Here is a 23,115-nt window from a genome sequence, read left to right on the forward strand (position 1 = left end):
GTGGCAATAACGCACCGTGGCTCGGAGCCCCGCCCCCTCCTTGCCTTGTTTCCTCCAGAACCGGATTCCTCATTATTACAGGCTCTTATTATTACTTGTAACCTGACTGTCACTGGACAATAGTGTTGTTTTAAATGGGCAAGAACGGACTTGCCTTTACTCTCTTGCTTCCCCCATTGAAATAAACAGAAAGTGGTGCTGACAGGTAAGTTACAGTTACAGGTAGGCCTTGTAGGTTACCCTTCCTCTGACCCCAGTCAACATGGGCAGTGTGGAATTTTTTTTTAATCCTCACCTGAGGATATTTTTTCAAATATCTTCAGATAGAATGGGGGCGGGGGGAGGGGGGAAACATCGATGTGAAAGGGACACATTGACTGGTTGCCTCCTGCACGACCCCAACCAGGGCCGGGAATGAACTGCAGCCGAAGTATGTGCCCTTGACCGGAATCAAACCCGCGACTCTTTGGTTTGCGGGCTGCTGCTCTAACTGCTGAGCCAAACCGGTCAGTATGGATTTTTGACCAAGGTCTTTTGGTGACTTCTCATGAGAGAGCAGGTACTTGTGGCATTTTTATTGAGCATCTTGGCATCTGTTAGACTTAAGATTTTATTCCAGGTAACAGGACCTGTCTTTTAGCCATTGGGTTCATGCATTCTGCTGTGGCTCGTGTGTCCAAGATAAGGTGATGTCAACTTTCTATTTTTTCCCTCTCTGAAATAATCCTTGTGTGCGGATGAGGTGTCTTGTTTGTGAGTGAACAGCTCGAATCTCCCAGGTATTTTTTTCTCTGGACTTGACATACTTAATGAAAACTACGGAGGAACCTAAGAACCTTCGGAAGGTGTTTTGTGGTTTCTGCCCCCTAACCTAGACATAGAGATCTGGAGGCCAATTCTAACTTTGAGACTTTGAGTTTAAATAACACTAAAGCATTAGGATTCGCTGATGACGGAGCGTTGGCATTGATGGGCTCTTGCAGACTTCCACACAAATGCATCTTCATAGACACGGAGCAAAAGATCTCAGAGCCCGTTGGGTGACGGCCTGATTTGTCCAGAGAGCTCCGTAAAAGGAGTTAGGTTATAAAAGCGAGACCGCGGGCGTTGCCTTGGGATTCACAGTCTCCTGGAATGGGAAGGCCCTGCTCTTCTGTGTGTGGTGTTGCTGGTCCGGTACGGGGTCGAGTTCATAGCTTGAGACTGCATATCGTCTCGTGAGCTGGAGGTCGGCATGGACTCCAGCCTTCCTCCTAACCTGCTTGCCACGCTGGTCTGCCCACCCACTTCTTTCGAGCACACCTTTGGGTGTACTCTCACATCTTGACTTGATCCGCACTACTCTGTTGAAACTGTTTTCACTCTTGGTGCAGAAGTCTTCCAGCTGGTCTCTGCCCACTGCTTCAGCTCCTGTAACCAGTCTGCTGTGAGTCTTCCCTGTCTCAACAACCCCGTGACGATGGTGGTGGCGGCAGTGGCCAACATTTATTGTGTGCTCTGCACTATATACATATGTCAGGCACTATCGTGTTTCCATCTTCCTACCGGCCTCCTTACAAGGACTGGATTGCTATCATCCCCGTTACCTAGATGGTGAAACGTAGGCCCAACGCAGCTGTATGAGTTTTCCAGAGGCATGTGCTACAAATGGGGGGGAGGGGGTGGGGGAGGGGCCCGCCTTTAATTGCATACAGATGCCTTGTGGTTTGAGCCAGAGCTCCCTCTCCAGCGACCTTTTCTTCCCAAGTCCTGCAGCCTTACTGGGCCTTTGCCTGTGTTCTCCCCTCCGGAAAACTCTTGCCCTCTCTCGGCCCTCCCGTGTTGGCTTCAGAGACTCCTCTCTGGCAGGGGGGTCCAGGTGGACCAGTGCATGGAAGTCACCTGGAACTCTTAGTAAATGAAGATTCCCAGGCCTCAACCCCAGAGATGGTGATCTAGCATGCCTGGGGTGGGGTCAGGCACCTGAGGACAGGTGACAGGCGTGCCCCAGGTCAGGAGCCGCTGAACGTGTGTGTTCCAGGGTGCATTGACTCACTGCTGCAATCATTGCTTCACTTCTCTCTGCCCCATTCAAACGGGTGTGTCTTTGGTGGGCACTCCGTAAACAGGAGGTTTGAATCCTTACATAAAAGAAAGAATGTGATGCCTAAATAGCTTTACTATGCAGAGAAAAAACCAAAGGTTTGCAAAATAGAATTTCTCTTCTGATCTGCAAAGCATTGAGCTTCTTGGAGAGGAATGTTACTGCTAGCCCTGAATGGTACCGACAGCAGGCACTAGGACAGGGGAGCTCGTGGCCAAGAGTGAATTCAGGTGAACTCTGTTGGAAATAAGATTACCAGTTTGAGCGTCTCTGCCCAGATCCCCAGGGGGCTTCCACACAGTATGAGTAATGAGGAAGCAGGGAAAACTTAGTGTGCTGTGGTTGGCGGCACCCAGTCTGTGCAAGGAGGTAATCAGTGTCAGATCGAATCAGCAGTCACAGCAGAAGTAGGGGGTCAGACGGAGTAACAGACACGCTCAGATGTCTCGCAAGAGAAAAAAGAGTAGAATCCCAATGACCGTGGCTATCCTCTGTGGGGCACAGGTGCTCAGTGTTTGGTGCTGAGCTGGGTGCTAAATGAATACATCATTTTCTCTGATCTTTGCAGTAACCCTCTGAGTTAGGAGTTGTCATTCCCAAACATTCCGAAGTTAAGAGTGATCAGGTGACTGTCTGAAGGTCACTCAGGCTGGTGAAGCTGAGAGTTGAGACTCCAGTGGAAATGGTCAAGGGCGTTACAAGGAGAAGCACCAGCAAGGAGAGATAAATGGTCTTCTTCTTGCCTGCTTCCCTACACGCCTGCCTGTTTTGTTCATTATAAAAGTATTATATGTATTAATGATGAACGACAACAACAAAATCTTACAGTATAAAAGGGAGCAACGCAAAAACCGGAACTCTCTCTCTCCCTGTGTCCTGTGCCTACCTGGGACGATAGTAATTGCCAAAGAACCACTGTCTTTCCTAAGTACACTGATGCTTAGGAGGGGCGGTGATCGGAAACATACCTAACCTGTGACCTCAGGACTCTGACCTTTTGCAGCAAAGGTAGGGGTGTGGTGAGGATCGGTGAGGTACAGCAGGATTCGGTGAGGGCAGAGGGTTCTTCCAGAACTTCGGACTTTATCGGAGGCTCCCGTGGAGTCGTGTGGAGTGCCTGGGAACGGAATTCTTCCCTTTACCACTCCTCTGCAGCATCGCGCTCAGAAACAGAGGCCCTCGGGTTAAAACAACACGCGAGCATTGGAGAAGGAGCTGGTGGTGAGGTTCACCGTCCTTAGGCTTGACCCAGGCACAAACACACGTCATTTTTGTTTTGCTTGTTGCTTGGGTGACATGATTTTGATACCTAGTAGTTAAGTTGATTAGAAGCTGGTAATATATATCGGGAAATATCAGCCCAGTGATGATCAAGTCATCTCCCGTACTCAAAGCTGTGCTTTTATGTCCTGACGGAGAAAACCTCTTCATAGAGGTCAGGGGCGTATTCCCTCTTGCGCCTGTAGGATGGGCTGGGCTCTAGTTCTTTCCTAGGAATGACGTGAAACAAGTTCGAATTGTTCTGAGATTCAGAATATTCTAAAAGGGACTATCCAGTTTAGTGGCTTTAAAACATTTTTAAAAATAAAGTTCTAAAACATTCTAGCACGGAAGCCCAGTATATAGAACAGATGACGGTGGAATGGCCTCGCGTAGCTAACCTGAGATTGTTAAGCAGAATTGAGGCTCTGCAGTTTGAAAACCACTGATTTAGTCCAAACCCTTTATTTTGGAGATACGGAAATTAAGGTTCACCGTGCTAAAGTGACATGTCCAAGGTTACACAGCTAGTTATTTGGAGTGTACAGAAGATAAGATCTCAAGGTGTGGCCTTCCCCAAAGGTAGACACTTAGCTCGGGCATCTTGTTCCTCCTCCGACCACAGCAAAGATAAAAACTATATCATAATTGCAGTCACATCCAAAATGTTTTCCAACATGGCAGAATTCTAGTAGCTCCTGCCCCTGGACAGCCCTTCCGGCCAGCTCTGTCGGTGGTCAGCGGTAGTGTTGCAAGGCTGTAGAGTGTGCACTCACGGAACTGGATTCTGGAGCAAGTGTGCCTGTACCCCTCCCTTTCCATCTCCCCTATTTGCTGATTGACCTGCTTGATGTCTGTCTCATTTTCTCATCCGAGAAATGTGCCAACTTCATAAGCTTGCAGTGAGGGTCCAATGAGATACACATGTAAGTATTTCACGTATGCCAGGCGAGGACCTCTTCGTGGTGATTGGGCGCTGCTGGACTTGTGATCATGGTGGTGCTGCTGGTTGAGGTAGAATTGATTCCTGTTCAGGCTGCTCTGGCATCTTCCTGCTCGTAATTCTAATTCCCGATGCCCTGACCCATATTCCAGCTCTGTGCTCCAGCTCTCACCTCGCTGAACTGGGAAGACGCAGTTGTCTTCACTCATCTGGGCTAAGTAGGGCCATGCGTAAATGCCCACGTATGACCTTCGTTGATGTCATCCTTTTTTTGCCCACCCTTTCCCCCAGTTCACTAGCACTTGTGTGTGCTCCTGGAAGAGTCCTTGGAATGTAGATGGTACTCAGTAAATACTCATCGATGTGAACGGTCCTGCTGTACCGTCAGACAGGGAGGAGGAACCTGAGACCGGTCTGGGTAGCTCCCACCAGCACCACCCTTGAACTGACATGTTCAGCCCTGTGTTCCTGCCCCTTGAACTCTCACCCCATTGTTCTTCCACCAGCTCCCACACGTTAGCCTTTGGTTCTCTCTCCATGCTGAATTCTCTTCCAGGAGTTTCTTGGTTGATCTTTCATGCAGATACCCCAGTCCCTACTTGTACCTGGAGGAGCACTTCAAGACGTGCCCAGGCATGCCTGCCTTGTTACAGCTGGACACATTGTCCCAGCCTTAGGGACCCCACTCTCAACCCCCAGCTGCGTGTGCCACTTACTGTGAACTGTTTAGGGGATACAAACCGAGGTCAATAAATGATTAGTAGAAGAATGTGGATGTTCTATTAGAGGGAATGCTTAGCTCTGTATTGCAGTTCTGTAATAGGCAGCAGTCGTGATAGCTGAGGGACATGAAAATGGGGCGGCAGTCAGCAGAGTTTATGGAGTTCTCGGTAGTGTAGGCTTGTGTGTGGGTGTGCCTGTGTGTGCACCTCCAAGCATTCTGGGAACCTGTTCTTGAGACAACAGAGATATCAGGCCTGGTGTTTTTGTTTTGTTTTAGCAATAGCTTAGTGGCTAGAAATAGAATGTTAGTTTATATAGCTTTAAAAAAAAGTATTTTAAAATACCATCTAACTGGTTCTCAGTGTGGTTCCTGGATCAGAAGCATTGGGATCACTGGGAATTTGTCAGAAATGCAAATTATAGGGTCCCACCCAGACCTACTGGGTCTTTAGGGGTCTTTGGGGTTGGGGCCCAGCAATCTGTGTTTTAACTCCCTTCTCCCCCAGGCAGTTCTCATATGCTCAGGTCTGAGAATCACATAGCAATTGACTCCTAATTCATCACTCCAACCAGGACTGATTAGGAAGGTGCTCTTCAGGTCTTTATTTTTTTATTTTTTATTTTTTTTAATCCTCAACTGAGGACATTTTTTTATTTATCTTAAGATAGAGTGGGAGGGAAAGAGAGAGAGAGAAACATCGATGTAAGAGAGACACATTGACTGGTTGCCTCCTGCATGACCCTGATCAGGGCGGGGGACAAACCACAACGGACGCATGTGCCCTTGACTGCAATCAAACCCGAGACTCACTGATCCTCGGGCCAAAATGGCCAGGGTGCTTTTGGGGGAGGGATGGTCTTTAAACCGAGATTAGGTCTGTCTCCTGACTCATCTTTATTCTAAGGCTGGGGGTGTTCATAAAAGGAGAATTAGATGCCTCTATTAACAGAGTGATGGTCTTATATCCAGCCTTCTTGTATACCAGAATGTTTAGAATATAACTGAGCAAATTCTGCTGCTGTTTCTTCTTCTTGTTCTTCTTCTTCTTCTTCTTCTTCTTCTTGTTCTTCTTGTTGTTGTTGTTGTTGTTGTTGTTCTTCTTCTTCTTTTTTAAGGAGATATGTTATAGCTTACATTAAAATGTATTTTATGGGTAATAAATACCATAATAAAGCCTATGTGTATATATGTATTTTTTTTTTTTTTTTACTGACATTTGATTTTTGTTTTTTTTGAATATTGAGTATAGTCCTGTTACTACCAAACTTTTAATTTTACCACACCTTTTCTTTCCTTGAAGGATTTCATGGCATATTTATTAAAGTATAAAATAAAAATCAACATAGTCTTAAGCATTTAACCAATACCCTGTGTAATCTTTGGAAATGTCCTAGAAGTTGCGCAATAACTGTTAATAGTCATGATATAGCACTAAAGGATAATTCTCAAAGTGGGTAGAAATAACTTATCAGCTGTAGATAATTAGATGAGTGAAAATTTGGGGAATTGAATACATGGGAAGCCCTTTCTCTGATTTTCAGGGTCTCAAGTGTGAAATGAGAGAACCTGGAGCCCAAATTCTTATAGTGCTGGTTTGACTAGATTTGAACTATCCCACATTAGTGATACTGGATTTGTCACACTGTTAGGAGATATATAGTTCACACTAAGTAATCCTTATAGTACACTTCTCCTTAAAAGTTTTCAATTTCCCAAGGAAGTAATAAAAACTCTAGGATTTGTAGTCAGGAAACCTGAAATTTTATCTAGACTTTACTGAAATCTATAAATTTAGGCAAATCCCCCTGACTTCCTGGGCCTTAGTTTTTTGTTTTTGAGTTTGTGTTTTAATTTGTAAGATGATAGTTGTTGGTTTAGATAAACAATGTCTTTTACCTCCACTAAAAGAAAATTATTTTTTTACATAAATAGTAGAAATCAGAATATAAATGACATGAAATAAATTTTCTAGCTAGATTTTGCTAATCTGAAAAAATTTTGTATGCTTGTTACTTTGTTCTTGAAATCTTTTCGGAATCTGATTGTTTAAGGGAAAAACTATGGCAGTTTAAATATTTTGAGTTAGGCAAGATTATTTTTAAAGTTAGAGTATGAGTTTCATGATATTTTTGCTTCTAAATAGACATCATTGGCTCTCATTGGTAGAAACTTCTCAGTCTATTTACTTAATAGGTAAATTGAAAATGTTACTGCTTAGTTTGTGGAATTTACATAAGCTGAGTTGTCAATTGATATTTGCATTTTCATCAAAAGTACATCTTTTAATCAAAGATGCTTTAAATTATGCTTCAGGTTTTAGCTGATTTCTTTTTTGTAATTTTAAAATGAAAAGTATAATCCTGTTAAATCTGAAATATTTTCTTGCAGTGATCCATACGTGAAACTTTCATTGTACGTAGCGGATGAGAATAGAGAACTTGCTCTGGTCCAGACAAAAACAATTAAAAAGGTAGGTATCCATCCTAATTACATCTCATTTCAGCCATATGTTAATCTGGTTAGATTATGTATTTTGGTTCTATACAAGTTTATATTTTAAGATTAAGATGGCAATATTTTTACTTTGTCTCTCCCAGTATTAAATCTATAAATTCAATATAGATCAAAGTTTTTAGTGTTAACCCAAGATAAGTTTCTGGCTTTTGGTTAAATGACTGTAAAGACAGTATTCTTAAAATAAATATTATTACAAGTAGCAATGTTTTTCCCTGCAAAGAGTACTGCAAAACAAAGATTTGTTCTTGTTGGCTTATTTTTCATAAAGAAATTTAAAATATGTTTAATGAAATAGAGTCACTTGAGGATTTGGTAGGCATAAAGGGAATGATTTAACTTGAAACAAGTATTTCCAAAGAAGCAAATACTTGCTTAGCTACATAAAAACAAATAAAAAATATTAATAATAAAACTAAGTTTATATGTGTCTTTTCTAAATCTCACATACATGATTTCATTAAAGGCGTTTCCATAATTATATTTTAATTAATTTAGCTTCATGCTTGTGTGACAAAGTATTTAGTCCACATTTCAGGCATTTGTTGAAGATGCCTTTGTTGTTGTTAATCTTCACTGGAGGATATTTTCCCACTGATTTTTAGAGAGGGGAAGGGAGGGAGGGAGAAAACATCCATGTGTCTCTCACATAGATTGTTTGCCTCCCCAACGACCCCCACCAAGGCCAGGGGTCAAACCTGAAACCCAGGTACATGCCCTTGACCAGGAATGGAACCCCCACCCATTGGATCCACAGGCTGAAGTTCTAACTGCTGAGCCAAATGAGCCAGGGCTGCTTTTTAAAAAGTATTATTATTTTTAATCAAAAGCGCTTTAAATCATGCTCCGGTGTTATTTATGGATTACTATTATTTTGTCCTCACTGCCTTTGGGTAGGGAGATAACACCGTGATCAGCCTTTCCTGGAGAGCTTGATGGCTTTTTTTTTTTTTTTTTTTTTAATGGTACCTCTCCTGCGATTGTGCAGACGCCTGGGCTCCAGGACCAGGTCATTTTGTGTAAGGAAAGGCAGCTGTAGCGTGTCCTCCACCTGGCATTCGGCCTGGCATTAAAAATGTTTTGATTAGTGGGGAGGATGCCTGCGAAGGAGGGAGGCCATTGTTCGCCGTGTTAGGCGCTGTCACTGGCTCAGTTATCAGTGCAGGGAGAGGCACGCCTTGCGGGGCGGCAAGCCCAGGACCCCGTAGCCTGCGAACGCGGAAGGAGCGGAGAACCTAAGGCCCAGAGCAGGTGATTTGGGAATTGAAATGTGTTTTCTTCCGAGGGGAGCCCCTCCTCCCTCCTCTCCACGGTAGAGGTGCAGCTGCGTGGCTGGGCTGCTCGGCAGCCAGCCTCCTGGTTAGTATCACTGCTGTGACCGCCCGGGAACTGCTTTCATCCTCCTCGCCTCCTGGCCCTGTGCCCGGTCTTTCATGCGTTTTGTGGTCTCTGTTTTTGTTGTTTTCTTCCCTCACCTGTCCTTTGCTTCCTCCCCTCTGTATTTCTATGAAGCTGGTCCCGGACTATTGCAGCCAAGGCAGGCCCGGGCCTGCCCTACCTCTCCCTGGCTCCCTGGCTGCCTGGCACCCCTGTGCCCTCCCCACCCCCTCTCCCATCACCATCCCGGCTCCATCCTCAGCTAAAAGTACCAAGCCCCGTTATGTAGGGTTGGATTCACTGTTGAGTCCTGGGTGGGGAAGGTGCTGATTTTTTTTAAAAAATGCCAGTTCGGGGTTATACAAATTCTGTGTTTTTTTTTTTATTTTTCATGGTGCATTATTTATTTTTGCTTCTTCTTGCACTAGTATGTTAAAGGAAATAGGTTAATAAAGGCAAATATTCTGACTGCAAAATATCTGTGGCCATGGGTGAGGTGATTTCTCAGTCTCAAATATTTACATGTAATTTTTGAGACATGTATTTATTTAAGAGTATTATGCATGTCCAAAATTCACAAGCATATATATGTATTCCTTCATAGTATCTGTTTCATCTTAGTTTCAGAGGCTGTTTAACCAGTCCATCTATTGTCTATGCTGAGGACAAAATATCCTTTCCATGTTCTTGTGCGCTGTGTATTTAAGTAGATTGATATGGGAATGGATGGATGAATGGATAGAGAAGAGAGGAGAATACGGAGAAGAATCTTTTTAAACCTGCTATTTTGGGAAACAAGAATTTACTTTTGGTTTATAGCTGGCAGATTTTTTTTCTTGTTATATAATCTGATCATCAATATGGTTGTTATAAAATGCTTCACTTTTTTGTAGCACATAGGTTGAGGGAAGAGAACAAAGTTTATTTCCTTCTTGATAGGGTAGTCATACAAATGTTAATTTCTTGAAAAGTATCTTTATATCTTCCTGATGATGGCTCTTTGCAGATCCCCAATGTTACTCCTTCTGGTAGATAGCTTGCAATTTATGGTTTCTTTATGAATCATCTGTTTCATAAATCCATCCCTTCCCTATCTAGTTTGGTTTATAGAATAGTCTCAAATAATTGACTGAATGCTGCTTTTTTTTGCTATTTTGAGAATCTCTTAGTTTGTGTGTGTGTGTGTTTTTTAATAAAAATAGCTAAGCAAATATATGGACTATGTTATACTAGTAACTGTTAAAGTTTCAAAGACCGTAAAATATATTACAAGATAATTTCTCTTCCAGACGCTGAACCCAAAATGGAATGAAGAATTTTATTTTAGAGTAAGTTTTTCATTTTTTGGTAACTGTTGTTATTTATCACTAGATTGATATATTATCCTAATAGATTCCTATTGAATGAAAGCTGTTAAATTTTTACTGTGAAATTCCTTTCACTATGAGAAATGGTTGGGTAGCCAGCCTGCTAATGCGTCCCAATTTTTCAAAGACTCTGATGAGTAGTAAAAAAATATGACTTGTTTTATTTGGGAATGTTTTAGGGACATAAAAAGAAATGTATCTAAATACCATATTTTGGCTTTTCTATTCAAATTTTTCTTTTAAAAGTAAGGTAAAGTATCATTAAAACAGTAGGTTAATTTCCTCTCTGAGATATGGGTTATGAATTATTGTAGAGGTAGGATAAAACAATAGAAGCAACAGGATGAAAAAGAAGACTAAATTACCAATCATGTTCTTAGCAAGGAAAATTTTTGTAATTCAAGTATTTAATGTGAATATATGTGTGTAGTATAAAACTACTTCTGGAGTTTAAATATCACTGAAAATTAATTAAATTTCCTCAACCTTTTATGTTTACTACCTAGAAGAGCTATATATAGAAATGACTGAATTCTGTGAATTAACAGAGATTACTATTTGTGGTGGTTGCTGGGTTTTTTTTGTACTGAAAAATTGAAAATATTAAACTGCTCAACTATGTAATGGAAATGTGTTTTTTTAATTTTCTCTATCTCTTCAAAATGAATATATTCTCATTGTATGTATAGCTGTGATATTGTGATATTAAAAACTACTTTACCTTGCCCGGCCAGCGTGGCTCAGTGGATTGAGCGTCATCCCGTGGACTGAAAGGTCCCAGTTCGATTCTTGGTCAGTGCACATGCCCAGGTTGTGGGCTCGATCCCCAGTAGGGGGTGTGCAGGAGGCGGCCATGTTTCTTTTTCACATCAGTGTTTCTATCTCTCTCTCTAAAAAAATAATAAAAACATATTAAAAAAAATTTTTTTTAACTACTTTGCCTTTACAAATGTGCCAGATTAGATATTTTGATTAGTGTAGATTCCCAAATAACTGTATTTTCACAATATTACCATTAGACCTATTGTCATTGGTCCTGATTTCTTCTTCCAATCACAGTAGTATTTTATGTGCTCCAAACTTAGATCATTAGATATATGTTTTCTATTATGTTCAGAGATGAAATGTAGCATGGATATTTTAATACTTGGTGAGATCCTATGTGTAGCCTCCACCAGATGCATTTAAAATTACTTTGAAGGACTGAGAAACCTACAGGGGCAGATTGATGTTATTGGCCCTTAGTAACTCTCAAATAGAACTTTCCACTTGTAAAACTCCAAATTACTTAGACCCCTTTCAGTTTAACACCTTGGCCACATTTATGTAAATTTTAGTACACCCAAAAATTTTTTCCAACTAATCTTGGCTATACACATATGCAAACTCTATTTTTCTTGGCTTTTTACAAAAAGGCCTTTGTTTTATTCACCCCACAAGTTGTTATTGTGTGTCTACTATGTGCCGGCCCCAGCCGCAGCCTGAGGATGCACTGGTCAGCAGCTCAACCCTTCCCAGAGCTTAGAACCCTACCCCCTCTGACTGCTTGCTCCATCACTGGGCCTCTGAGGGCAGGCCAGGGGGCCACAAGCACAAGATGTATGTCAGAGTTCTTTCATTCTATTCTCCATCATGAAGCAGACGAGACTTGCTGTCCCATCCCGGGTCCCATCCTGGGTTCTAGGCATGTGACCTTTGTGACGCTGGAAAAGCCACCCGAGGACTACATTCTCTGCAAGTTCCTTATCGCTCACATGGGAGAGAGAGGTCCTCACTGCATAGGGCTGTTTCCAGCATTTCCATGTGATAATGTGAATGAGAACACCTGGCACAATGTTCCATATGTGGTTGATACTCATAAAATGTTACTTGGGTCTGCGGGATGATTCCTGCCATTTTGGAGAGGTTTTGGTAAAGAGACAGAAAGAAGCAGAAAGACATTGAAAGCTCACTAGCTCTGACATTGACCCCACAGCTGCGGGAGGACGTCTTTTCTTTCTTTGTCTCTCGGATGGTTCAAAGCATGGGCTCTGGAGACAAGCAGGCCTGGTTGGGGTTCTGGTTGCCTTGTATCCTCATGGTAAGATTGGGGCGACAGTTACACAGCATAGGTTTGCAGTCAGAATCAAAGGAGATTATGTGTTTTTGATATTTAATAAGTAGATAATGCCTGAAAAATAAGCACAATGTAGTAAATGGCTGCTTTTACTATTCTTTTATTATTTTAATTGTCCCTATTTTATTATGATGGTGGTGATGATGCCTATGAGCTATCTTCAGCCATAGATCTTGTGAAGATACAGCCTTGGTCTAGAGCAGCGATTTTCAACCCGTGTGCTGTAAGAATTTTTAAAACATGTCTTACCTGACTATTTAGTCAGGGGCACTGGCCTCTTTTCCTCTAGATTGTCAAATAAAAAATGACAACAGCCAACACAACAATAGCTATCTGGTGTGAGTTAATCAAAATTATGCCTTTTTTTTTTGGTCAGATCTGCAAAAAATATATTTTTTTTGGTGTGCCACAGAATTTCAGTAATTAGTTTATGTGTGCTATGAGATGAAAAAGGTTGAAAATCACTGGTCTTACAGGAGTGACCACCCCTTTTTTATAGGAGTTTGAAAAACTATTTATAATTATTCTTTCTAATGTTAGAAAAGCAGCTACAAGCCTTTTCCTTTTATATACCTCAATGTTAGGCATAGAAAAATACAGAAATCAATAATAGGAAAGTTGATTTAGTGGATACAGGATTTCCAGAAGAAACCAGTTGCTCAGATTTCACATTTGATTTGGGTGCATTTTAAAGCATTCTGTTCTTTATCTCTTATTTCATCCTTTGAGTTATCTCTGCCCATTTTTGAAATACTATTTATGTCTCTCTAGGTAAACCCATCTAATCACAGACTCCTGTTTGAAGTATTTGATGAAAACAGATTGGTAAGTGGATCTCAGGTTTTATTTTTGCTTCATTTTTTAAAACACTTGATTTTTAGAGCAGCAGCTTTTAAAACTCTGTTCGTGTTGTACTTCTGACAGTCTATCTGCCCCCTGCCATGACTTTATTTTTATTCCATTACTGGCTCATGATTCTAACAAATATTTTTGTATGGCTGGGACAGAAATTGTATTTGTATTTGTGCATGTTTTTATCATAGTTAATATTAGTGAAAGTCACACTGATATATCAAACCATATTTACGTTCTGTTGGGCATTCAGAGTGGTTGGCAAATCTGTAAAGAGGCCATTGCTCATGTACACAAACCTTTCAGGGATTTTAAATATAAGCCAGACTACAGTACTGTCACCTGTTCAGTCGGAATTCTATGATGCTTCTCTCCACATAGGGAAACAAAATCTAATTAACTGTAGACAGTAAAAAGTGAATCTATATTTAACAGGTAAAATTAATTATATTTTGAAAGTGGTACTTTCTCAAGGGAAATTAGTAGAACCAAAGATATGCGTGAGGCATAAGACTGATACAAACTAACATTTTATATAGAGATTGTTAGATAGTAAGATACAGATATCTTACATATCTATGTATCTATATATATGCGTGCAACAAAACTAAGATTTTGTTTTAGAAATGGAATTTCAGAAGTAAATCTGGCTTGAAGCATTTTGCCAGTTACCTAACTAGAATGTAAACATCAAGTACCTGTGAGGGAAGTGTTCCAACTATGAAATTGAACTTTGTTTTGTGCCAGCTTCCAAGGTGCTCTAAGAAGAGGTATAACTCATTGCCATCAGTTGTCACTCAGATTTACTTTCCTTGAATCTAATGGGTTTCTCTTGTTGTTGTAAAAATGAATGTTCTTAATGAACCCTTCCTGCTGAAGAATTAAACTGAAACTTCAAGTTTCTAAATGGTTTGAGATGAGAATATGTGATTTGGAGGAGCCCTGTACTACAACTCGCTTAACTCCCTGTCCTTGCCCTTGAGAGAAGAGGTCTAGAGCCCGGATGTGATTTAGACATGGCAGTCGGTGCAGGGCTCAGTGGGAACTGCTGTTCTAGTCTCAGGCCAGTGGTGGCGAATAGCCAGGCTTTTCGCCCTGATTATGGAATTTGGGAGTGTGCTTAATCTCCTGTGCTTGGTATTATTTTCCAAATTAGAAAGCCAACAGATTCTGGCTTCCTGTCCTGACATCTTTTCTATAAAAAATATACTTGGGTCTTCGGTGGCTTTTCATTGAACTCAACCTTTTTTTTTTTTACCTTGGGTGGTGCATAGCTGAATCAGCTGTGTGTCTGAAGTGATTTTCTTGTTAAACCGAATGAGTGATTCCACTGAGGGTGCAGTCTTAGTGCCCCTCTGTCATCCAGCAGAGACTGGGAGTTGTGGGCAGTGTTTGTGGAGTGACGGTCAGTCCCTGGAGTCACAGATGCGGTCACAGACTAATCCTTACTCACTGATTGAGTATAATAACACTTCTTTAAGGTGAAGGCAGGGTCAGATTGGAGGGAGAATTGCCTCTTGTCATATGTGTTTTAATTAATTACTTAATTTTCTTCTATTAAGAGAAATTCACTGTAAAAAATGGGGCTCTCATTGCCATTATCTAGCCCAATGACTGGCGATATGACCTTGTCTTGGGCCCTGATGTACTTCTAGACCCAAAAGGGCTTTGAATGCAGAGCTCTAAGAAATCCTGTGTGAATACAGATTTTATCTGGAACGCTGTTTTATGATATTAATACCTGCTTTGCCCCAGGCCATCTGCAGTGCTGTTACCATGCAGTGAGTGTCACTGCTGATGTTTCTCCTTGGCCATTAATCCAGCCAAGACAGTACGTGGCTGCAGTGGTACTTAGGTTTAGTATTAAACAAACTAGCTTCCATTTTTGGCATTTAAAACACATGCCTTTAGAAAACAGGTTTGTGTGTACGTAAACACAGGGTTAATCCCCCATACCTTCGATTCCAGAGCTGTTGACGAAGTCATGCTTGGTGGATTTTAAAATAAACTTCTTTTTGTCACTCTTTGCAGCTTGGTATTTTCCCTGCTCTTTTTTTTTTTCCCTTTCCCTCCCTCCTGAATCTCTTTGTTAAATAACTGATGTTTCTGGATCACGGAAAATAGTTTAAAACACACGGAATATATCCAAGTTTACAAATCCGATGACAGTTTTTTGAATGTGGACCTTTAGTTTTCTTTCTTAGCTCTTTTTGGGCCCTTTGCAGAAATAGCGAGATTCCTTGTTTGTATCCCAACTGTGTTAATAATATTGCTGACTTCTCGCTGGAAAACAGTCAGCTCGGGGCAGCCTTTTTTTTCCTGTATGGTATTTAAGTTAACTTTCTACAAAAAGCACATGTACACCCTTCTTCAATTTTCCTTCCTTTTATTGGGGGAGGGGGCGGAGTATTGTTTTTTTCCTCTTATCTGGCATATGGGAGAAAATATTTTCTCCAGCTGGGTCCCTTTTCTCTGGTACTCCCCTCTCTGACAGTCATACTGTGTGAGAGTTCAACACACACACCTACACACCTACCTTCTACCTACCTTCTAAATGAAAAGGATTGTAGTAGCAGAAGGCAGACCACTAACTGGCAGTGTGAAAAGTTGTGCCCCTTGCTCTTAGCTATTTTGTGTCTTATAGATCATGGTCTAATTATTTAGCATTAAAGAGACACTAATTCTGTGGGATGTGTAACCGTATTTATAGCACATTTTATTAGTTTGCATTCCATCCGGGTAGTGTGGTGATATCATAAATAACAGGAACATAACCTCCGAGGCTGGTGAAAGGTTTTCCTCGAGCCAAGGCATTTTTGCTTGTCGTCATTTGGTCCTGCGGGGAGGTGGGGAAATACCCTGTGTGCTGGCGTGTTCAGTGCCAGCTCTCGCGTTGGTTAGAGAGCCCAGTGCCCCGGCTCCGCTCGGAAAGAACTGTCCTGTGAGTGTGATGCGGATAGATTTATAGCAGCGTGGCTCGGAGTGTGTCTGCCGTAGTCAGCTGTGCGAGCTCCCTGCTGGGGCCACTCCTGTCTGATGGAAAAAAGCAGCAGCTGGGAAGGTGCTGTTTCAGGCTCTTGCTGTTTAAAAAAAAAAAAAAAAATGAGAGCGAGAGGGGGGAAAACTCCACTAAGTCCACAAGCTGGCATTGGAGGGGGAGACGGCGGTCATGTGGTTCTGGCCATCCTACCCTCTGTCACAGTGTGGATGAGAGCTTTTTGCTCTTATCCAATCATGCCTGGAATGCCGCTTGCCACTTGGGTTATTTCTGCTATCTGTCGCTCTTGGTGCCGCAGTGCTAACAGTTTGGCAGATGGGACGCTTTTTCTTGGAGTTTGTGTCTTCGGTTTTTGACTTCTGGCAGTGCTGGGCGTGTTGTCGCCGCTCGTCCTCTCCCTCCCTGCCCCCCTGGGCACCATGGCCCATCGGCTTCGGTTTCATTTTGGCTCCGGTCGCAGCAACACAGCCCCCGAATCGGAGATCCTCGACCAGGAGAGAGAAGACGACTTTTTCATGGCATTCCACACCCTGCCGCGGAGGAGCGGCCCTCACCCCTTCGCCCACCGTGGGGCGGAGGACGGCGGCGGCCTGCAGGAGGCGGTGGGCGCGCTCAAGCGCAGCACGTCCATGTTCATCCCGCAGCTCCTGAGCCCGGTGGACACGCGGCCCACCCGCAGCTCGTCCGTGCAGATCTCGCTGCAGCGCAAAGCGGCCGACGGGGCCCCAGACATGTGCGGGCTACACGAGGGCCTGGATGGCGACGTGGGGTCAGTGCCTCTGGGCCGCTGCCTGGAGCCCCCTGAGCCCCAGGCCCCAGAGGACTCCCCGCTTAGGGCCACCAGGGGTGCAGGCCCCCAAGTCAATGGCATGTGTGGCCGCCGAGCATGGGGTCCTGTCGCTGCTGATGGCCGCGAGGAGGCCGAGCCTGCGGCCACCCCAGGACCCAAGGGTGGCGGGCTCCGGATCCAGCACCGAGCCTCCAGCGCTGACGTGCGCCAGGTGAGGCTGATGCCCTTTGGGGCCGACGGCCAGGGCAGCCCTTCAGCTCCGGAGCCCAGGCGCTGGTCCCTGCAGCACGTTCCCGATACTTCTGGAAGTTCTGGGAAGCGCTGCTTTGTCTTCCAGCTACAGCAGCCGCCAGCAGGCGGGCCGGGTGTAGGTGGTGACTTCAACTTTGGGTTCACAGGCACGAAGGGGGACAGGTTGGTGCGGTACCCCCGCATCCGGCTGGAGAGGAGCACGTCGTACCCCACGCAGCCCCGAGCGGAGCGCAGCAGCCCCACGGAAGAACTGGGCCACATGGGACACCCAGAGACGCCGCCTCGGGGCCGCAGGGTGGCTCCCGAAATCCACAGGATGAATTCCATGGAAAGGACCCCGCAGGGTCAGGGCTGCACATTTAAGATCAGGCAAGATCAAAATGCGGGGCAGCAGCATTTCAGAATTCTTGTGACTCGGGGACCGGAGGAATCTCATGAGGACCGCAAGGAGAGTAACCCCACCATCCCTGGTTCCACCGTGGCAGGAGCCCCGGTAAGTTGGCTTGCGTTTCCCTGAGAGAGACATAAAGGAGTGATTCGAGCCCAGAAAGCTTATTCTGCAGCGTAATTAAAATAAACTTCATCCCGTTCCCTCTGGGAGTTTCCCAGCTTCGGGCCAGTGTAACTTAAAGTTTGGCCAAATTGTGATTTGTGCTCTAGTGTTTGGTGGAGGAGGTCCATGAAACTAGTTAGCATTTCAGAAAATATCTTTTCTTTAGGTCCTCAAAGTCAGACAACTCTGTCTGTTTGGAAAATCGAAACATCCCCCTTCCTATTCCCCCCTTCTGAATAAAAGATTAAATTAATCTGCCAGCGCCCCAACATGCTGGTGTTGGAAATACATTTAAAAGCTGCCTGCAGATATAGCCTTGGGCAACACCTCCCTTTAAAAATAGTTCTAATATAGACAAGAATATCGCTGAAAACTCCAGACTAAAGTGTATGTAAAGTGTGACCAATTCTTCCTAGTGGCCTTTTTGCTGTAGAGGGTCAGCCCTTGTTATATCATTTATCATCTTTTGTTTTTGTTTTTGTGTCCCATTAATACTGAACAAACAAAGGTAGGACAGTAAGAAATGTGTTTTTGAAGCAGGTGGGCTGATAGGCCCAAGGCTAAGGTCACACTGACTGGGGACTGGTTAATGGTCAGATTGCAGGGCCTACAGTTTAACCCTGTCCGCTTGAGTGTCTAAGCTGGGATGCTGTGTATAGAATAGTAAGTACCCTGTCTCCAGCTGTGGAAACAGATGCCCCAGAGCAGATTTTGGCCTTTATTGCTGTGTGTTCTTGGTTGCTCCCTTTCAGTGAAATGGAGTATAGAAAAACAGCTGCTAACCCACCAGCCAAATGATGACTATGCAGCTTTCATAGTTTATAGGGGATGAAAACTTTCCTCAGTTAGCTTTCTTTTACCAGTAATCATTAGCTATTATGTGTGTGTGTTTTTTTAGAGAACAAACTCCTTATATTTTGGGTTGAAAATGTCCCCCTGAATTTCATGTGATTTCCGGTTTAAGGATATGATTACGAAATGTCTAGGAGACTTTTTGTGGGTTTTCATTGTAAATTTTGATTTTTCAGAGTGTATAGCTGAGTAGTACTGTAGAATTGTATCATCTTTTATTGTTTTATGTTTAGAAATATTTTGGACCACTCAAGTAAACTTTATCACTGCTCTGTCGTTGGTTTTCACCACTTTGAAAGGGTTATCAGATGCTAAATACAAGTATTATATTTTTCTTGGTATTATATAACTGTTTCTTCTTCATATCTCTTCCATAGCCCTTTTATTATCTCTAACCCCTTTTTTAGGAGATGTTGAAGTACTTTGTCTTGGTCTGGTCTAATATCATTTTTATACAGTAGCTCAGATTTCAATAGAATTTTGATACTAGAATAGCTTTTAACCTTCACTCCAAGAAAGTGCCATCAGCACAGTTATAGGCTTAATTGGGCATCACAATTCCATGCCGAACATGGACAACTTCCCACAGGAAAATGGACAAAGTGCATTTCCTAAAGTTTTGATAATTATTTAATTATATTACCAAAATATTTTTAAAAAAATTTTGCAGTTAGATACCCAGGACAGATAGATTTATGTAACTAAAGTCTCATTTACTTTGAAATTTCTAATGTAATCAGGACATAAATAGATTATGTATGCCTTACATACAAGGGCCACTGTAACTTGCTTTCAAGGACCATTATAGTGGAAAACAAATGTCTTCACGTTCGGAAATTCATGTTCTAGAATTCAGAGCTCTTTTTGGAGAATCAGTTCTGTCTAGCACACAGTAGTTTTCATTTTCATAGTGTGTTTTTGTACACATACATACATTTGTAAGTGGTTGGTAAGAAGCTGGTTTTCTTTTAAGCAAAACTTTTTTCCTTTAAGAAGCAAAAACAAAACTCGTCGCGCCCTGAAACTGTCTGCTCCATTCAGCTCCCTGCGCAGTTCACATGGGCAGGGGTGTGAGGTGCAGGCAGCAGCTGCCACGGCCTTATTTATCTTGAGGGAAAACATTCACTTGGGCGTCTACAGTCTGGCTGCCACCAAGCTTTTTTGATGTTTCAAATGTCTACTGCTTTGGTCAGAAGGGTATTTCATGATTCGTTTTCATGAAAAATTAGCTAAACTCGATTGCAGTCTGTTTCTTCAATGATGTCAGAAATCCTGTTTGGCACAATCATTCAGGACTCCTTTGACGAAAGTGCTCGTATTTCCTAATCTGTGCCTTAGACCTTCCTCCGAGGTTAACTTGTTGAGTACTTTTCTAAGTCTGTGCTCCCAAACATCCTGTAGTGAAAAAAATCTCAAGTGCAACATGACTCCAAAAAATGTTAACCAGCTAGATTCCTAGGAAAAAAATACATGGGAACAAACCCCTCGTGGCGACAGATTTTCCACCCGGTCCGACACCCTCAGTAACGTGGAATTGGTTCTTACAGTCATCAGTTACAATATTTAAGAGGTCTGCAAACGTTTCAGTTCTGTTTGTGGCATTAATAATAGTCAGTTATTTGCTTGAAGTAGGTCTCGTTATGAGCTTCTTAACTGCTTTGGAGTTATTGCAAGGAAGTTGAGTCACTGTTTACCAGCATTCATGCCCCTTTCAACACCGCTTCGAGCATGATCACGGCGAGGCTGTGTGTTTCACAAGCTTCAGGAGGCCACTCTAATCCCATTAAAGTGTTTAAGGCCCACTGTGTACACATTATACTAGGTACTTGGGAAGTTTCTCAGACTATCTCAGCTTCTTGCCGACACAGAGTTCATAAGGTAAACAGGAAGGAGGGCCCATGTGGGTAAAGGCACATTCTGACACCCCCACCTATCCTCATCGGGAAGGCAGCGTTCCTGAGCTTCCTCCCCAGCTCTCTGACCATCTCCCTGCGCCCCCTCAATGGGCATACACTTCACAGAAGTGGTGGAGTATCGCCCTGGCCGATTTGGCTCAGCAGTTAGAGCGTCGGCCTGCGGTCCAGAGAGACCTGGGTTCAGTTCCCGCTAAGGGCATGTACCTCGGTTGCAGTTTGTCCCCGGCCCTGGTTGGTTGTGCAGGTGGCAGCAACTCAATGTGTTCCTTTCACATCTCTCTCTCTCTCTCTTCCTCTCTTTCCCTCCTACTCTCTCCGAACAAAAAAATGGAAAAATGTTGTCCTTGGGTGAGGATTAAAAAAAAAAAGAAGTGGTGGAGTATATTTGGGACTAAAAATTCATTTTACCGAACAAAAGGAATAGCCAAACTTTTTATTTGGGAGGAATTTTAGTTTGACTTTCTTTTAGAAAAGGGTGATTTTACGATACAGAAAAATTTTGACATTAGTATTGGTATCTCTTTTTCACCCTAAAAATAATTCTATGAATATATGACTAAACCATCTTTTACTGAGAAACACAGCAGCATTATAATGGCTAAGAATATTCCTTTTATTGACTCAGTTTCTGACTGGATTCTGTAAAGTTTTTTCCCCTTGCATATAGTAGTAATTTCTCTTACTGTGGTCATATATGAAAATGTTCCAATATTATGTAACAAAATTTCATCTAGTTTCAGGGATATCTTGAAAAGCATAGGCCAGGCACAGAGTTAACACTGATGTGTGTTTTCATGCCCAGACACAGGATTCGCAGTGAGAGCTCATGTTTCTTTTTTGTTTAAGTACACTTTTATTGATTTTGAGAGAGAGAGGAAGCGAGAGGGAGAAAGAGATAGAAACATCAATGTGAGAGAGAAATATTGATTGGCTGCTTCTGCGTGCCCCCTACTGGGGATCGAACCCACAACCTGGGCATATGCCCCGACCTCTTGGTGCATGGGTCGATGCTCAACCACTGAGCCACACCACCCAGGCAAGAGCTCATGTTTCTATAGCACTTCAGCATTTGAAAAGTGCCTTCGTTCATTTCATTAGTCTGTATAACTCTCCTGCTGCAGAAGCATCCTCTCACTCTGCCTTCCCAGTGACCATGTGGAACAGAGCTTTCTTTACTGGTTCAGGTGAAGGTACGTGGTACTATCATTAGTTGTGATAATTAGTATACTGTCATATCACTTTATATGTAATGGGGATTTTAAGACATCTTTGCACAATGGAAGGAAGGAAGGAAGGAAGGAAGGAAGGAAGGAAGGAAGGAAGGAAGGAAGGAAGGAAAAGGAAAAAAAGATTCCTGTGATGTGATATTTTTGCTGAAATTTTTGGAGATGGTAACTCCACTTGGTGCTTTGCAGCATTGGCCTAATGCAGAGAAGGAGGCATCTTTGGAGGCCTGCAGAGCCTGGCTTGGTAGTTGATTGACATGTCCTGGGTTAGTTAGATGCCGTCTCTAAGTGTGCTCTCTCATCAGAGAAAACTGAGGATAAAAATGTGCAGCTTACAGGCCTACAGTAAGGTTTAAATGAGGCAGTGTTTGTGGACACGCCTGATTGGTGTTCATGTTGGCTTTTCCCTTCTTAACCAGGTATCGGTAATGCACAAATCTTTCTCCGAGGAAGGAAATGAAGTTAACTGTGAACCACCAGTTTTTGATCAGCATGGCATTAGACATGGAGCGACATGAATTTGAGGCAAACCTGGAAATGTTTACTATAATAACTAGCTGTAATATCCTTCATTGGCATCTCTTTGGTCCTGAGTACTTATCGGTTGCATAATCAGCACCACAGAGCCCTAACACTGCTCTGTGATGATGCAGCCCCTGAAAAGATGCTAATTTATTCATGAGCAATGCTTTGCAGAAAAGGACCTTCGCTTGTGTTTGCTCTATTGAGATTTGAAACTTTGAATCATTTACCTCTGCTGGTATTTCCAGTGTGCTATATTTTTACATTATTTTGCTATAATGTTTCCAGTGGTTAGGTTTACTTTTACTTCTTATGGGCTGAGGTTTCATCAGTCTAATGTTACCTGTACAAAATTTCCACACTAAGTGATTTACAAATGAGGGCAGTATTTGGGAAGAGGCCTTATTAGACATCGCCTTTTGGAGGATTTTTATAAATGCCGCAGCTGCCTTACTTGGCTAAGCCTGGAGCCAGCGTTCCTAGGCATTGAAATAAACTTATAATTTTATAATACATGTTAATAAGAAAATTGTTATCGCTGTGTGAAAGTTCACAGTACCAGAAGAAATTTACTCCATGTCAGAATTACCTTAAATTTTAATAAATGTTGGGTTTCTTTGTAGTTCATTGTTTAAAGCTAATTGAGGCTAATCTAGTGGTAATCTATTTGTGCAACTTGAAATAACCAAGCAAATTTTTAAACTAAAAATAATTAACTGCTTATTACTGCTGAGCTAGATTACTGCTCTAAACACCTTGACCTTTTTAAA

General features: G+C 42.6%; 1 protein-coding gene across 2 annotated transcripts in view; it reads left to right on the top strand.

Annotated features, from left to right (window-relative positions):
- The window catches only part of NEDD4L (NEDD4 like E3 ubiquitin protein ligase), a 308,882-nt gene that overhangs the window by 158,319 nt on the left and 127,448 nt on the right, over window positions 1-23,115 (top strand). For both annotated transcript variants that reach the window (XM_036244390.1, XM_036244391.1), the window contains 3 exons: window positions 7,399-7,480; window positions 10,191-10,229; window positions 13,156-13,209. In XM_036244390.1, the coding sequence (XP_036100283.1) occupies window positions 7,399-7,480; window positions 10,191-10,229; window positions 13,156-13,209 (175 nt within the window). The remainder of the gene's footprint in view (window positions 1-7,398; window positions 7,481-10,190; window positions 10,230-13,155; window positions 13,210-23,115) is intronic.

The sequence above is a fragment of the Molossus molossus genome, unplaced genomic scaffold (genome assembly GCF_014108415.1).
Source record: "Molossus molossus isolate mMolMol1 unplaced genomic scaffold, mMolMol1.p scaffold_m16_p_6, whole genome shotgun sequence".
Taxonomy (NCBI): Eukaryota; Metazoa; Chordata; class Mammalia; order Chiroptera; family Molossidae; genus Molossus; species Molossus molossus.